The 17,218-nt window shown below is 39.3% G+C and overlaps 1 protein-coding gene across 1 annotated transcript in view; it reads right to left on the bottom strand.

Annotated features, from left to right (window-relative positions):
- Nucleotides 1–3,054: 3,054 nt before the first annotated feature.
- The window catches only part of LOC115573321 (dynein heavy chain 8, axonemal), a 45,033-nt gene continuing 30,869 nt past the window's right edge, over nt 3,055–17,218 (bottom strand). The window contains exons 48-93 of the mRNA XM_030404053.1: nt 17,044–17,178; nt 16,776–16,937; nt 16,423–16,669; nt 15,914–16,155; nt 15,676–15,816; nt 15,137–15,368; nt 14,894–15,036; nt 14,651–14,785; nt 14,409–14,531; nt 14,113–14,326; nt 13,918–14,027; nt 13,665–13,828; nt 13,386–13,578; nt 13,177–13,299; nt 12,961–13,091; nt 12,475–12,628; nt 12,226–12,390; nt 11,792–12,018; nt 11,561–11,679; nt 11,347–11,450; nt 10,897–11,073; nt 10,646–10,813; nt 10,197–10,412; nt 9,784–9,921; nt 9,565–9,692; nt 9,225–9,396; nt 8,973–9,128; nt 8,721–8,876; nt 8,453–8,635; nt 8,110–8,215; nt 7,758–8,010; nt 7,305–7,495; nt 7,102–7,223; nt 6,906–7,021; nt 6,607–6,809; nt 6,420–6,493; nt 6,173–6,325; nt 5,857–6,012; nt 5,553–5,669; nt 5,371–5,472; nt 5,108–5,268; nt 4,575–4,731; nt 4,339–4,491; nt 3,953–4,142; nt 3,592–3,713; nt 3,055–3,419 (exon numbers count right to left, since the gene is read on the bottom strand). Of these exons, the coding sequence (XP_030259913.1) occupies nt 3,132–3,419; nt 3,592–3,713; nt 3,953–4,142; nt 4,339–4,491; nt 4,575–4,731; nt 5,108–5,268; nt 5,371–5,472; nt 5,553–5,669; nt 5,857–6,012; nt 6,173–6,325; nt 6,420–6,493; nt 6,607–6,809; nt 6,906–7,021; nt 7,102–7,223; nt 7,305–7,495; nt 7,758–8,010; nt 8,110–8,215; nt 8,453–8,635; nt 8,721–8,876; nt 8,973–9,128; nt 9,225–9,396; nt 9,565–9,692; nt 9,784–9,921; nt 10,197–10,412; nt 10,646–10,813; nt 10,897–11,073; nt 11,347–11,450; nt 11,561–11,679; nt 11,792–12,018; nt 12,226–12,390; nt 12,475–12,628; nt 12,961–13,091; nt 13,177–13,299; nt 13,386–13,578; nt 13,665–13,828; nt 13,918–14,027; nt 14,113–14,326; nt 14,409–14,531; nt 14,651–14,785; nt 14,894–15,036; nt 15,137–15,368; nt 15,676–15,816; nt 15,914–16,155; nt 16,423–16,669; nt 16,776–16,937; nt 17,044–17,178 (7,422 nt within the window). The 3' untranslated portion in view covers nt 3,055–3,131. The remainder of the gene's footprint in view (nt 3,420–3,591; nt 3,714–3,952; nt 4,143–4,338; nt 4,492–4,574; nt 4,732–5,107; nt 5,269–5,370; nt 5,473–5,552; nt 5,670–5,856; nt 6,013–6,172; nt 6,326–6,419; nt 6,494–6,606; nt 6,810–6,905; nt 7,022–7,101; nt 7,224–7,304; nt 7,496–7,757; nt 8,011–8,109; nt 8,216–8,452; nt 8,636–8,720; nt 8,877–8,972; nt 9,129–9,224; nt 9,397–9,564; nt 9,693–9,783; nt 9,922–10,196; nt 10,413–10,645; nt 10,814–10,896; nt 11,074–11,346; nt 11,451–11,560; nt 11,680–11,791; nt 12,019–12,225; nt 12,391–12,474; nt 12,629–12,960; nt 13,092–13,176; nt 13,300–13,385; nt 13,579–13,664; nt 13,829–13,917; nt 14,028–14,112; nt 14,327–14,408; nt 14,532–14,650; nt 14,786–14,893; nt 15,037–15,136; nt 15,369–15,675; nt 15,817–15,913; nt 16,156–16,422; nt 16,670–16,775; nt 16,938–17,043; nt 17,179–17,218) is intronic.

The raw sequence follows: 17,218 nt of genomic DNA, 5'->3' as shown, positions 1-17,218 counted from the left end.
ACTAGCACACGTTAATGGCTTAATTTTGCATTGAGCGCACTGACGAACATTCACTCACAATGGGCCTCATTCACCAATATCTTCTTAAGAATCTTCTTAGATTCTTTCTTAAGTAGTTCTTAAGAGGTTCCTTAAGAAAACCCTACGCCAGATTCACCAACTTGTTCGTAAGCCTCAGAATTGTTTGCAGCTGTGTTCTTACATTGATGAAAGCCGCAGGAGCAATATATATGCCATTGTTTTGCGGGCCTTGGATGGAGAAATGCCACGTATAAATAGGGTGGGGGGGTTACTAATTGATGGCATGTTTCCAATTTACTTGAATTTTTCAGTAATCATTTTATCATTGGCACATTTAATTTATTTTAGAGTTTAAATTCTTTGTAAATTACCAAAAATATGAAATAAATAAATAAATAAATAAATGAATAAATATGACAGAATTATCACTGTAATATTGCATTTTATTGAACTACACAAGAGAAGAAAACACAACCTAGCCAACATTTCGGCACTGAAATGTGCGTAAGAGTACTCCTGAGTGTTTGTAGGATTTGTTCTTGCCTAAGAAAAAATCCTAGATAAGGAAAAATTCATGAATGCCACAAACTTCGTAAAATCTTCGTAAGTGGGACTTAAGAACAAATTTGTTCGTAAGAACGGTTCATGAATGAGGCCCAATAACCTCAAAGGCCCCCCTCCAGAGTGTTATGGCATTTTTAGAATGTTTCACATTTTTCTGAGTCGTTTCCTCGCAGTGTTGATGAGCCACATTGTTCACCAAATATGTTTTGACAAATACCTTAATTGTGTGCTCAAAGTCACACATTTTAAGATGTTGTTAATATGGAACTATGACGTATGACTAAAGTAGAATCTAGTCATTCATCATCCTCTAAGAGGGGTTATATAAGCAGCATGGCTTTTTTAAGGAACAGGGAGTGAGTAGTGTGTGGGTGGTTGAGCAAGAGAAGGAGACATAGCTACATTGACTGTGTTAAGAGTAGACCAGTGTCAGCTACTGGAGTGGAGGGGAAAGTTTAGTAGAGAAGTTGTCTAGTGGCAGTAAATTAGGGGTTCAGATTACATTTTGACCATGAATAAACTCTGCAGCTCTCAATACACAAGAATAACTTCTGTTTGAGTGACAATATCCAATTTTTATCCATGCCAGTGATGTTGATCTTGCTAGAACGGCAGTCTGGATGCAATGGTAATTACATCTGCCCATTAATCACATCCAATTCTCTTTTTGAGAAAGAACATTGACCATTGACAGGAGGAAAAACTGACTGGAGGGGACTTGACAAATAAATGCCTAACTGACCCTAACACAAACCTTTAGAAACCATATTAGTGAGAGCTAAAACAGGCTGGCAAAATAAGTTTTGTCTCCAATAAAGACAGTCATCTGGCAATCAACTATCTTCCACTTACCCAGCATATAGTAAAGAGTGGTTTTCAAAATTACACACTGCATGGTTAGACTTTTTATCTTCTATGGCAAACATATATATTACTTTAATTTGTAATGTCAACATGTTCTTTTATCTACCTACCATCAGGTCTAAAAAAGTAATTGCCTTCACCTCTTCCCCCTATAAAATGTTACTAGTAAACATGTTTTTTCCATGAAGTTATTCTGAGGACTAACTTTAGAAAAGTATATAGCTCAAATGAAACTGCTATAGATTTTAAGTAATCCCTAATTTCTGTTACAGGTCTTTTTTTAAATACAAAAAGTATTTTATACAAGAAGTGAGATCATGAGCAGTGTTCACATCAAACCTTTTTGTAAAGGTTCTGTTCTTGTGATTATTGGGCATTTTTTGGTTGTCCCCTCTGACTACAACCTATTACTTCATATTTAAAGTCTTTTACACATCACACTAGGTATGGTGCTTTTCTTCTCAAAAGAAAGCCTCAGTCAAGCCAAATTAGTATATTTCAAACATGTCTGTACTACATTGTTGCCCTAATAGGCTGAATACACTGCTTGTTTCAATCCTCAGCCACAACAAGAAAAGTGGCCCACTGGTCTGAAGCACATTTTTACAGGGAGTGACTAATGAGAGCTTATAATATCTGTGCTGTAATAAATGTTACTGAACAAGTACTCTTGGAGGAGTTATCTGCATTTCGGAGCTGGTTAGAGGTGGGCCTGAGTTGTCTGCTGACTGTCTTTGTCTTGTGCGCTGTTGGGGCTTAGAGGCATTATCTCTACTTTCATTCTGTATACATTATACAAAAAAAGTGTCAGCATCAACATCTCATTCTTTTCACAAAAAGCAACAAGCTCAAATAGGAGATTACTTTCTTACATTAAACATAGGGTTCCTGACAGGATGACATGGCAAGCATCATGGAGGTCAATTTGTCTGGAGATCTGTCCACATTGATTGAAGCTATCCAGCTGCATCAGGTCCTGTAAATACAAAACAGTCTTTGGGCATTTACAGGTTCCTTTGGGGTTAGATATTGGAAGTTTGTCTTACTGACAAAATTACTGTGCTATCTTAACTTGTACAGTGGTCCAGGATCCAGCTGATCTGTCTGGGGTGTGAGCATGACTCTCTGCCAATTCCCCTCTTTCATTCTTGTTTGTGGGCTTTTTCACTGTCATACTTAGTTTGAGAATGCTGAAAGTTTTTACACATTAGGTTTTAATGTACTTTGAGGACTGTCTTTGAATTACGATGGTGAAGAGATGGAAGCCATGAAGTTACAGACTTTGGTAGTAAATGGATAGTGGTGAATATTCTATCATCTACATTGCACAGATACTCGTAACTTGATTCTTCAAGATGTGATTTATAAAGGAGGATGTCCACATGTTAAGACAAGAGTTGCAAGAATATGTGATATTCTTAAAGACAAGTATCATTTGCCTGTAGTGATGCTTACATGATGGGTACCTCCTCCAGAATATAATTTTCAGACAATGTCAGATGATGAAATAATCAGATAAAATTAAACAACTGTGGATATTAATGGCATGTCTAGATTTACCTACAGCTTTCAGACCTTTCTGATTGAAGCATTACAGCAGTGTGGTAGCGATCAGACATTTAAAATTATTTATTTTTTCCTTTCAGTGGTTTTACACATTAACATACACATGCAACTATCTATTATTTGATGTCGCAGAGCAGAGCAACCCCACGCAAGATCCAGTGGTCTGGTGACTGGATGGTAGGTAATACCACTGCTGTGATGTAATTCAGGTCTGTGCGCCTTGGTTTCTTGTAGATGGGGCAGACATACAGCTTAGGATCCACCGGGGCAGTGGAGTTAAGGGCAAACATGTGTATGACAGGCAAGGGTGTGAAAAGCACTTTGGGTGAGGACTCGATGAGATAGGTGTTCTTCATATCCCAGCCAGCGCCTTCCAGGTAAAGACCATAAACATAAACTCCCTCCTGTTGAGAAAGATAGGCAGTGACAGAATAAACTTCAATTGTTCACTTTTCTCAAAATCAAAACAAGAAGGCAGTCATGCTTGGTGCAATGTGCAATGACAAAAAGTTTATCATGAATGTAAGTGGAGGTTGAATTTGAGATTGATATATTTATCTGTATTGTTTGACTTACTGTAGGTGAGGCAGTGATCTCCTCCTTTGTCTGCTTCAGTACTTTGTTGTGCAGGGTGACTGTGTCCAGAGCCCAGCCTTTGTTTGCCCTTGTTACTTCTTGTCTCATAGCTGTTAGAAACCCTTCAAACATCCCCGAGGAATGACAGCATGAGTCTGATATCAAACAGCCCCAACTGATGATGACTGAGATCTCCATTTCAACGCATCTAACTACTGAAAAACTCAAAATGTCTCAATCAATTCAAATTAATCTGTTGGGATGAATTTATTTTTCTTTAAATTCATAAATCATAACCAGCTAAACGCCCCTTAAAATAAATTGTATAATACCTTACTTGGAAAAAAGAAAAGTTACTCACCCTGTGGGTTGAAGAAGCCTGTCATCCAAAAAGTTTTGGGTCTTCCTTCAAACACCCAGCTATGGAACTGTTTGTTTCTCTCCAGAAGCTCTGTGAACCAAAAGCCCAGTGTGGATGACTCCCAGGAGATTTTCCTCCACAGGTTTGGTACACGGGCATCAAAAATATTGTCCAGGGCATCACGGAGGTTCTAGGAGTCCAGGACATCATTAGTTTCAAAGCTAGTTTAATCCTCATATTTTTCAGGAATTACAGTTTTTTGCAGTTAATATAAAAAATGATACATTTCAGTAATGCAATATGGAAATATTCAGTCAATACAACTTAAGCACACAAACAGCGCTGGTGTTTAAGAGTGAGTTATTGTGTTTAATCAGTAATCTCACCTCACTCATTATGATAGTACCATCAATGGCCAGCTTCAGGTCAGTTAGACTTGTCCGCACTACACTGATGATCCTTTGCATTCGATCCACCTCCTGACGTAAGAAGATGTTCATTGGGTTCAGAATTCCCATTTTCAACAGTCTGGCTTTGACCTTTACCCATAAAAGGTGCAGAGTTTAGATTTCAGTTGGTGCAAGAATTGTTGACTGAAACAACAATGATCCAACAAACTGACCTCATGTGGCACATAATAGGGGGGCAGTTTGTCCAACATGTCTTTCGCCATATTGTAAACAATTGACTCCCGAGTTTCTCCGGATCCCCCTCCACTTTCCTTGGGCTGGATATTTGTGATTGTGTCAAGCACCTCAGCCGATGTGTTCGTCTGATACCTATTCAACATTAAACCAAAGCATGAATGCTATAATCAGTTACACATTATAATTACAAATTGTAATATTGCAATTTATAAATGGTCTGCATTTTTATAGCGCTTTTCCAGCCTAACGACAGCTCAAAGCGCTGTACAATACATGCCACATTCACCCACACATTCATACACTGATGACGGACGCTGCCATGCAAAGCGCCAACTGCTCATCAGGAGCAATTTGGGGTTCAGTATCTTGCTCAAGGACACTTCGACATGCAACTAGGGGGAGCCGGGATTTGAACTGGTGACCTTCCGATCACTAGGCCCGCTCTACCCACTGAGCCACAGCCGCACAGTATCTGTATCATTAATAGTTTAGGTTTATGGGTTCTTACGTTATATCAGCATTAGGATGTAGCCCTAATGCTTGGGGTGAATCCACAGTGGGCAAGCTCTGAATGTTTTTCATGTACTCCTTTACTGTCTTGCACACTGGAATTTTGTAGCCCGTGTAGAAGCAAAACGAAGGGTCAAACATCTTTTTACTGAACCACACCTGCAATGAGAAACACCCATTTCCATATACTAGAACAAATGACAAAAATAAACTCATCAAGAAGATGTAACATATGGATAAACACAAAAATGGGATTATTACGCGTGCAAAACACTTGAGTAGGCGTTTGTCATAGTCGTCTGTAACCCTTCCTCCATATTGCACTTCGGCTAGCATGTATCGCACAGTTACCCATGACACATCCTGAGGTGGGAAAAAACATACAATAAGTGAGGGGAAATGAGAAAATGTTTAAAGTTAAATCGCTTTTGCAGAATCCTCACCTTCTTGGGGCCACAATCATCTAAGTGTTTCTCAACAAACTCAACACTTGCAGTGAAATCAGCAGAGTTGAACTCATATGGTATGTTCCAACCCAGTGGTCCAAATTTGCGTCGTTCCTAAAAAAACAAAAAGAGGAAGCAATGAAACGCATGAATACACATAAAATAAACTCAATGTTATTGAAAAAAACACAACAATCAAGGATTAACTGCTGTGAACTCAATGGCATATTTTACATTTAAAAGAATGAGTCAATCAAATTGGCTATCAGATGAAATTCAATGACCTTGTAATGGACAGTACCTGCACAGCAGTGTGGAGAAAGGCTACACTGTACAGCATGGGCTTCCACTGGGGAAGGTTAGTGATTTCCAGCTGGCTCTGTGAAATCCCTGCAAATGTTCGTTTCAAACCAGCACGCACTCCCTGAGGTGGATCGTTGGTAAACTTGATAGAAGACTGAAGGTGAAGAAGTAAGAAACAATGCTACTTTAACTCTAAGCTTGTACATGTATCTAATTTCACAACAGCATTTGTAAAGTTTCCATCAAGAAGTTGATTGAAGTAAGCCTGAAATTGATACACAAACACTTTACATAGAAGCTTTATGAAGTCTCACCTGTAGGAGTGTGATGGAGAATAGATCGTGTGGTTCTGTGGTGATCCACACCCTGAAAGTATCATGCATGGTTTCTGCAGTCGTGATAGTGTCTAACAACTCATCCATAAACTCCAGGCCCAGGTGGCAATTTTGCAGAAGGACCCAGCCTCCCTACACATACAGAAAACAGACAAGGAAACATTTTCAGCTATAACTTTAAAAAGTGCCCATTTTTACATCGTACAACTTAACTTTGAATACACACGTGTGTCATTGATGTCTGTACAAGCTTCCTTGCATGCACCTCTTGACCTTGCCCCATGGATATAGCTCTGCATTCTAAAAAACATGACAATGTGATGGGATCACAGCATGCAGCACATGTAGGATTATTCAAGGTTAAGATGAGAAGTTTATAAAAGTTCTCAGTTAAAAAGGACAGTAAAGCTCACCAAGTTCAAGTTTCTTAGCAAGTGCTTCAATTTGTTCAGTAGGATCTGAACCCATAGAGAGGAAGCAAATTAGAGGGGTGCGAGGGTCGCTCTCCCCCCATGTGTCATGAAGGTTCAAAATGACTGGCTCAGCAAACCTCAAGCCCATGGCCTCTCCAACATACTTTCTGGCCTGAGACAAGGTACGGTCAGGGCACCAAGACCTTTGACAGAAATGGCTTGTTAGAATGTTGTATTCTACATCATACTATATATGTGAACACATACTATAAGCAACATTAGTGGCAGAAGGATCCAACCTTATTAGCAGAAGTTTATGGAAGACATTAAGGGCGTTGTATCCATCTGGTATGACACCTTCCTCTGGGGTATCAAGATCAACCCATGCTTTCCAGGGTTTCCCATTTTGAGACACCTACAAAATATATTAATAGCAAAAACTAAGGAAACTTTAACAGATGATTCATATTTATAATCCATGGAATTTAAGATCACCTGGTTTATGATTTTAGTAAACTCTGGCAATTTGCTGAGTTCCACCAAGTTTAGCCAGACCATGTCCAGGATCCAACTGAATGGCTTTGGAGGGCATGTCTTCAGGTCAAGAGCTGCACCACCTGTTTGTTTATTCAGATAAGTTGTTACCTCATAAAATGCCATAAAATAAGCATTTATTTAAAAGGCAAAAATTGTCTTACCTTTAATAAGAATCTGAAATTGGTTATGCTCGATTTTGTTATTTTGTAAATCAATCTTGAGAGCGAGCAAGAGTGTGAAGATGAACTTATGGTTTTCATACAGGCTTCTCACTGTATATCTGAACACCTCAAAAGTCAGATATTCAATGATGTTCGCAATTCGCTTCTGAGTTTTAGAGGATTTCTCGGACCTGCAAAAGCATATTAATGCAGTAAGAATTGTAAATAGAGGAGTGATAGCGACATAGACAGTGTGCAAGTAACTAAGTAAAGTAATGTTGTTGGTTATTAGACTAACCAAGCCAAGGTTGATCTAATTTAACTCAAGAGTTAATATTCAACATACTCCAGTGTGGAACATAAGGTAAGATGTGACAGTCCAATGCTTTATCCTCAAAATAACCCCAAGATTTTTCAGACATACTTCTTGAACCAGTTTTGATGAAAACGTACCTTGCCAGTGACAGGTCAAAGATTTTGAGGAACTGACCCAAGGATGTCTGGTACATGGCATTGACCATGCTCATCTCTGTGATGAGGAAGTAAAGGATGCTGCCTCGGGAGGCAACCGGACGATATTCTGCTTGAGCTTTTTTAATCTTTTCCTCTGCTTCTGCTGCAACACTGAGCTTTGCACTAACTTCAGCAGCAGTTTTCTTAGTTATACTCAAAATGCCGATCATAGAGTCATCATCCACCAAGGAACCTTTAATAATAATAATTTTTCACTTTTAGAAATGTATAAAAACATGACAGATACGTCTTTATAGAAACCAGCATTAACCTACAACAGAAACGTTTGTACCTTTTGTACTGCTGAGTTTGTACAGCAAGTTGTCCTCCAATTCCTGCATCTTTCTCTTATTGGCAGTTACATCCTCAATAAGCTTTAATCTTTTGGCCTCCAGTTCCTGTTACAAGAATTATAAATGCTCATAACTTAGCAAAATAAAACTTTAAGCTAAAAGCACAATAATGTATTCAGCTAGCGTGACACAAAAGACTCCGTTAGGAAGCTGCCACATGATGCCCCTAACACACTGTTGTTACAGCTGTTGCAGCCATTAAATGTTCTATTATTCATCACTAATAATACATCCAATTTAAGAACATTTGTTCAGTACACCATGGAAAAAAGAGACACTTGCATGTTTCTCTTCAAGGACCACACGACCAAGTAGCTGGTTCTCAAGACCCTTCATGTTTACAGTGAAATCAATGATGGATGTCTTGGCACTGACTTCTGGGGTGTATGCGGGATTAGGCAGTTTCGTGGTTATATAGAGCTGGAAGCCATCCATCACATTTACTTCTTTGTCCCCAACTTTGACCTACAAAAAACAAATCAAAGCATTTAAAAGAGGATACATTTTACAGTAGTATTGTTGAGTTTAAGTGGGCACTATGGCAAATTACCTTGAAGCTGGTCCCAGATTTGATGAAGTTTTTCTCAAGGACATTGTCAAGGGCAGGGTCCAAATCCTCATAGACATCTTCAATAAGCAGTGGACGACCCATGGAAAGACAGTCTTCCAAATGAGAGCGAAAGAACTTGTGATTCAGTGATGTCACCTGAGAGATAGATAATAGATTATTCCGTACCAAATGGGACCCCAAACATCTTATTTGTTTGAAAATGGCACAACTCCATTGCATTTCTCTACGTACTTGGAATGAATTGGCCTTTTCTTTTTCTTTAATCCAAGCCTTTCCCTGAGTCTGGGGATCGATCAGGAGGGGATATCTTGCTGCTTTTGTGACAATGATTCCATTCTGAACAGATAAATCATCTGCTGGGAGTCCTTGAAGGTTCCACTCACTTATCTTAAACATAAACAGAAGTGTGAATGTGTCTCATCACATGAATAACTTCATGTGGAGCTAATAGCGAGGTAAATTAAAATTAGATTTTGGTCTTACAGTAGGAGGATCCACCAAGGCAGAAATGAGGCTGAGCTTTTCTGTAAAAGGGATTTTATGTTTCCTTAGCTCACCCTCCCAGATCTTTTTTAACAGCATTTCCCGGAAACTCTGGTTGAACGGCCCACAGTAAGATAAGAAGCCAGTGAGCTGGAGCACATCACCCACAAGTCTGCAGAAGGAGATGACCTCATTTCAATACTTTCATACTCAACATAAATTTCAAGTATCCCACACATAAGCCAGTTCCAATCAGAACAATTAATGTCCCCTAACACTGATGCATACTTTCGAAATATATACTTTTGAATGTTACATTCCGTTTTTCTTTGTAACCTACCTGTTGATCTGTGATTTAAATTCTTTGCTTTGTTCTATCCAGCGAATTTTTTCTCCACTGAGTCCATCAATAAGTGCAGATGCAGCCTGCATTTTATTCCTACACATCTCAGCATCATCCAACAAGTCCTGAAAAACATGATCATATAAGTGACAAACAGTTTCCATTTCCAGGTTAAAGGTGATTCAATATTGAATATGTTATTGGGTTGAACCACACCTGTTTCTCTTTCATAGCAGCATCACATTTGGCCTGGACTTTGTCAAACTCTGCTTGCTTTTCAGCCAGCTGGGCCTCAGCTATGCCTAGCTGATTATTAGCCACAGTCAGCCGACCTTCCTGAATGACTAGGTTAGCCTATAAACAGACAAATAATATTGCAGTTTACAAAACAATGGTGCACAGCAGATGTCATATAAAAGTAGTCAATCAAAAAGAGGCATTTTATCATGATAATATTTATGTCTACAATGGAATCTATAACAACCATATCTGCACTACTCCCCTAAAATGGACATGAACACCCTAAGACAAGCTTAAAACATCTGTTTCCATTTTATTAAGTACAATAGTCTACTATGCCGATAAACATAGAAAATATGATTAGCTTCAATGTTGAAGATAAACTTTACCTTGAGTGGCAACACTTCTTTGTTGATGCCAAAGAATGTAGCCATAGCCTTGGTCCATGCTAGCAGACCAGCAACACTACCACATACTTTCTTGGCATTTTCCATTGTGTAATCTTCCATGACAAAATACGTCTGCAGCAGTTCAACCGTTTCCTCATTAATTTTGTCCTTTGGAAACTGCTTGAGGGATGTCATAAAACCAGTGCCACTAATAAGCTTAAGAGTAGATAGGGAAAATTTGGTAGAAGGGAACCATTAGTTACTTTATAATGTTGATTATTATTATTACTGTTATTATTATCCAAACAACAGAAAATGTATACTGGAACTAACACACAGACAACAGTCATATCTCTCGATATAGGTCCACAGAAAGGGCTCACAGTATGCTGGTTCTGAGTACTTGGAGCAGAATCCCATTGAAATTGAATACAAATGTGTTTCGTTACCTTTAATGCTTCTGCCCATGATGGCTGAATACACTGTCGTTCTGGATCAATACGGACAGTGTCCAACCTCTTTTGGAATAAAAGCAGGCAGCAGTCCATAATCCTCATGATCAGATGTGGGGGCTTGGCTAATTTTCTCACAGTGGCAATATCACCTGCAGTGACGGTCTGTAAAAATGGGTACATCTTGTCAAGCACCATACACACAATGGCGTAAATATACAAATATGTTCAAGTCACACAAATCTCACATTAAGTGCAGCTTCAGCCTCTTCTAAAGCTGGTCTGGCAGCCTCTAGTTTCCCCTCAGCAATAGCTTTCTCTTTACCAATTCCATCCACAATTTTCTGGGCTTTATCCTTCACAACCTGCACCTCATTCTTCACAATGGTAGCAGCTTCAGCAATGACTGTCACCTCTGCCACCACCTATGTGATTACAGCAGAACATGTGTTGCATAATAAATAGTATCTCATACAGTTTGTCAGTATGGTCAGTATGTCCTGGGGCAGACATTCATACTACCATGAAAATGATTTGCATAATTGCCTTTAACCAACTAATGACCTTTTTCGCCATGACCAATACATGTCATACTTGCTTTAACAATGTTGTTTTTATGTAACATTGTACATTCTGATTTAAAAAATCTACACATGCATGTCTTGTGTAGATTCATGGGATGTTGTATTATTAGTTACCTTGTCAGCTTTGACAGATGCTACAGCAAGTTCTTTTTCCTTGACTTGAAGATCTTTGGATAGTTGAGCAACAGACTCACTAGCCTCCATCAGTTTGGCCAAACCTAGAAATCATTAACACCTTAAAAATCCTTTCCCTTTTTAGATGTTGCAAAGTTGCCCATGCATGCCATCTTTTGTAGCATGTCAAAGCCTTGCTGCTTAGCATCCTTACCTACGTTCATGTGTTCTGCTAGTGTGTTGATATAGTTGTGCTTCTCAGCGTACAGTGTTTTGTAACCATTAATAAACGAGAGGTAGGATTTAGGGGTGACATGAGTTCTTCTTCGAAATCTGAAAGATTAAACAGCATCAACTTTAAATCAATGTGTGTCTCAAGACAAAAAGCTTGAAATTATCTGGATATAAGTAATTAAACTTTAAAACAGTAAACTTCATGTTGTACCTTTCAAAGTAGCTTTCACAGGTTTCGGACACTTTTTCATGGTATGTACCCATGGTGGTCACCACAGACGCTTTCACATCAGCAGAGCAAACCATTGGAAACTGTGATAACAAATAGTTGGACACAGCCACCAGAGCCTCATTTGGCCAAGGGGTGAACCAGTCCATGGTGCAGCCAGAAATTAACCCTGGAAACTTCAGAGATCTGGAACGAAACTTCTGCCCCACCTATCAAGAAGAGAAAATACAATCCATCTCAAATGAGAATATTCAATCATGCAGGGGTTCATGTGTAATAGAGCAGTTTAAATTAAGCATACATGAACGAATACAGGATCCTAAAGAATGAAAATACAGTAGATGTTGATAATCAAAGTATCTGAATACCTTTAGGTTACTGCTTGTGGGTATTGTAAATACAAACTCTTAACCTACCGGTGAGAAGCAAAGAACTACATGCAGATTCTTTCTGGAGCGTGATATAAAGTAGTCATAAAGATTATCAAAAGTTGGTGGAACACGAGGAAACTCCTTTTTCATCACAGAGATCAGGTTCTGGGTGATCTCGGTGATCTCATCTTTTGCAAAAAGGTTGGAGACCTGCACATAGTCAATTTACAGACAAGTAATCAGGACATGGCTTCAAAGACATTAAACAGTTGTCTGTCGATGTGAAGTCCTCACCTCTCCAGAAGAAAGAACATTGTTAAGGTACTCAAGGAATGCTTCATCTTTAATATCATTATCTGTAAAGATGAAGGTGATGCCTTTTCCGTCAACTCCAGCTGTTTTATACAACAGTTTCAGGTCATCCATGAAATTACTTATGTTGTATGTTCTGATGAGAAAACAAACAAAGCAATGTTAGAAACAAGCCTCTAGTATGTCCTGTATATCCTCCTGCAAATAATACTAAAACAATGACTGATACAAATGTACTATTTTGACACATGAATCTAAAATACCAACAGGACACGGGTCCATGTAATACACAATGACTACACCAATAGCCTCCCTACAAACATTTTACAAACATATGAAAAATATACAGATTTTTTTTGAAGTTTGAACCTTGTCTACCACCTAAACACCTTTAACATATCATCACTCTCTTCCAAGGTGCCTCACTTATCTTGACAGCAGATTTATTATGATTACTTTTGTGTTTACCTTGTCAATGTGATCTGAAAGATGCTGTATCCAGCTATGTATGAGGCCAGGCGAGTAAGGCTCTGTTTCCCTGATCCTCCGACACCCACAAGCAGGGCATTACCATTGTCAGTTCGAATGATACGTGAGATCTGTCAGGAAAATCTCAAATAAATCAGAATTATTTATACCTTATTGTACAGGATGTATGTTAGTTATATTGGCATTTAATCTGACCTTGACAAGATGAGTCATGGCATCCGTGAAGAAAACTAGATCTAGGATCGAGCCTCTTACGTTCTCATTGTGCTGGGTCTGATACATCATCAGCTTCTCTGATAAGAACTCCAAATTTGGCACCTGGAAGAATGTTAGCTGACTCAGATGATGGTGACAATTGTTTACATCTCGAGCAAAAACATCAAATAATTGTACAAAGTTCATACCAGTTCATAAATTTTGGGGGCATCAAAACAGGCATCATCATCCTCTTCTCCAGTGGGCTCAGGAGCGTCTTGCAGGAAGTCCACAAAGTATGGTTCAGGATGAAGCTCTGAGACAAGGTTGGGGTCAACATGCTCTTGAATCAAACGACTCACAGCCTTCTCAAACCACTCTCTGTCCTCAGAGCAAACAAACCTATTGCAAAACAATGTATCAGTTCTGCCAAGTTTTGCCATTTTTGCTGTACTTAAAATGATTTTTTCAGTATTTAAGCAGTGTACCTGTCAGCAATCACCCTTGTGCATTCACTCATGAAAAGAGCCAACAGAGTGGGGATATCATTACACTCGTCTGCCTTAATGTTTAACATTCCCTGCCAGATCCTGGATAAGTCTCTCAAATTGAAGACGTAGTGGAACTTGGATGGTGTAGGAAGCATTTTTGCCTTCAATGTGAAATGATCAAATTAGATCATTGGTTTATCAAAAAACATATATCTACAATCAACTTCATGTAATCTTTCAAGTGGATTACCTTTGTCCACTGCCATAAAATCCTTCCAGCAGACACAAGACACTTCACCATATCTGAAATCTCAGGGCTGAATTTCCTGCATGTATCGAAATATCCACAGCCAATTATGCCTGCAGAATGATGATAAAAGAATAATTTAAGTATTTCTTACACCCTACAGTAAGCATAAAAATTAATAATTTCAAAAATAGCTACCAAAGATCTTATCAATAGAGGTGTTGGATGGTAGAGTGCAGTTGAGAACTGTAAACTGTCTCTTCAGTCTTTGCGGTATGTCGTTTCTCCCACCACCAGGGTGAATCATGGCAGCTACTATCTGTACGTCCACAATAGTGGTGAAGTCTCCTGGTTTGTCCACATTGTACATGCCGTTCATTTCCATCATCTGGCGTACTATCTCATTGGTGATCTATAGATACAGCGGTTACTTAGACTGAACATATGATAGGAAATCTATATAAGAATAATCCTGCCATATGTACAGTAAACACCTGATCGCCCCATTCATTGACAATAGGCATGTTGATGTCATCGATGAAGACTGTCATCTTGCGTCCCCCTGGTGGTCCATAGGTGCTTCCAATTCTTTTCTCAATATAGCTTTCCACTGTTCGCTTTAATTGGTTAAATAGGAAAAAAAAGGAATAAAAAGTAGGGGGGAAAAAAGCTTTTGCAATAAAAGGTAGACTGAAATGCACAAATCCATGCATACAAAACATGATAAATAATCTACCTGAAACATTATTGGTTGTGTTGCAGACGAGAAGTTCAGGGACTTGGAGAGGTTTGTCTCAGGATCGTATTTTTTTGTGTAGCTCTTTATCATCACTGTCTTTGCAGTCCCTTGTTCACCAATAAGCAGTACAGCCTATACAAACACATGATTCATCTTTCAGACATACCTTAAAGTAAAAAAGTAAATTCGGTTTATAATGAATAGTAAGTACTTATTATTTTAAAAAGCAGACAATATCACCTTGCGTTGTTTGGTAATAGTCTCCAGCAGAAAAGAAGTTCTTGTGTTATCAACATTTGGCACAAGAATGGATGCGTAGTTTGGTACATGGGCAGTAGGATAGACATACTCCCCCACATGGTTATTCCAATGACACCATTCACCTGAAACAAAACAGTCCTTAAAACTCTCACTTGAAAAGCAGACAAAAGGCAGCAGAGCGCTGGCATTTAATGTAGTAATTTGTTATCTAACTGAGTGTACCGTTTGGGTTGACCATGTACTCAAACATAGTCTCTCCTGACTGTGTCTGAGGTACATCAATGCAGCTTTCATGAGCTTGGATGTAAGCTTCCAGTTTGTCCCTGTCCTCTAACTCCAAAAGGGCTCCCAGGCTCCACATCAGGCAGAAGACAAAAAGGCGTTCAAGGTATTTGCTATCGACCAAGCCCCCTGTCTCTTTGGTTGGGATAAGACCCTCCAGCAGATTCACAGACTGAGGGTGAATCATATTCAGATAATTCAGTCTTCCATGAAATAAGCTTAGAGGCTGGCCACACTGGATGCTTGTGCAGTGCATGGCGACTATATTGCTGAGATGCTGCTGCTCACTTACGTATGTGTTCACATAGGCAGCATTCCTGTTTGCCCTATCTGTTTACATGGAGTTTGCCTTTGATGATTATCAATAGATATAGTCACATGATTTTCCTTTATCCATGTTGAAAGAGCAAGGGGGGGGAATACTCACGCATTCAGTGTGGCCAGCCTGTTAGAGCAATCATCAAACCCCTGACACATACCTGCATTATGTAGTTGCACTCCAAAAGCTCCATTTTGGGTTTAAGATTCTGCTTCACATACAAGTGAGCGTCCTCAAATATCCTTTCATATAAACTCAAGATGCTCTCTGCCTCACTTGCTTTGCGCTTGTGTGCCCATCCCTACAACAAATAAAAATGAAGCACATGTTCCACTTAAGCCCTTTATTGTTTTCTTGAAGCAATTTCTCCTTTGATGATTAAAAAAAAACAACTGCACCTGGAGTATGGGTTGCCAGCTAAGGGCGGAGGAGCTCATGAAGACCATACCCACACGGGACACAGTAGCGGGGGAGGCATTATCCATGTTGTGCACCTCAAACACAAGCTTGCAGGTTGGGGACATGGTGATACGGTCACCATTAGCCAGTGTCAGTGTTTTGTTATCATCCAGCACAGAGTTGAGGTTCTCAATCCATATGGCATCCACAGGGCCATCCAGTACAATCCATATAAACTCCCCTAAACATTTAAAAACTGTCAAAATTTTCAAATTCTCTTCCACATGTTCAGTTAGTCATTATGTTGTTATGAAAACCCTTGAATTTTTACAGTGGGAATCCCTCGTACTAATGTAAGATTTGGCATATACATATTTTAAATTGTATTCAAGATATAGAATTTTCAATCCAATGAGGTGTATCGATTAGTGTAAGAACATTTTTATCAAAGCAATTTGTGACATGAACTAAGACAAATTAGTTAGAATGTGCACTTTGTCTCACAAACCTTTCTTGGCTTTAAGTGTCCTCCTCCACAGAGTGGAAAAGATCCCATCAGTCCAATCATTGGTGGCTGCGTCAAGACGACCAAACATCTGTGGTGCAGTGATTGCTTTGGGGTTCATGCGCATCTCCCTGTGTGGTGTTCCACATTCAGTCAAAGCTTGCATGAGAATGTTGATGACGGTAGTCTTCCCAGCTCCACTTGGACCCAAAGTCATCAGGCCATGGCGCACTAGGGAAGCCTCATAAAGCTGATATTGACAGTTACATATCAGTAAGGTATGACTGAAACAGTAACTATATAAGAAACAACACACAACAGGAGCTTTACACGCAGAGAAAGATGTCTTTAGGTACCTGAACCAGCTTAAGGTTCCATGGTGGGTGGTTGACAATACCAGCAAGTTCAACTTGATGAGAAACAGCAGCTTGAAGTTCAACATATGTGCTCCCATCCAGTTGAATGCTAGGAAATAGGTCATTGATCAGACTAAGGAAGAGGGGCTCATCCTCATCCACCTGAAACAAACAGACAGATTCACATACACAATAACTGCCAACACAGTAAAATACCTCCAAGGTGTATTATATTACCCCAGTAGTTAGAATTTAGCTCCTATCATACCAGTTTAGAAAGATTCATGTCACGCAGCACTCTCATGACAGTGCTGGACTCTGTGTCATCAGGTCGTGCTCTTTTACTGGCCCCCAGTGTTCTTAACACAGACAGGATGTTCCTCAGGCCAAAGTCATAGTGGACCTGACAAAGAGCAAAGATTATGTGTCAGTGGGTCAATAAT

This window comes from Sparus aurata, chromosome 21 (genome assembly GCF_900880675.1).
Source record: "Sparus aurata chromosome 21, fSpaAur1.1, whole genome shotgun sequence".
NCBI classification, from domain to species: domain Eukaryota; kingdom Metazoa; phylum Chordata; class Actinopteri; order Spariformes; family Sparidae; genus Sparus; species Sparus aurata.
The sequence above is the reverse complement of the archived record's forward strand: the minus strand, read 5'-3'. Positions and strand labels throughout refer to the sequence as shown.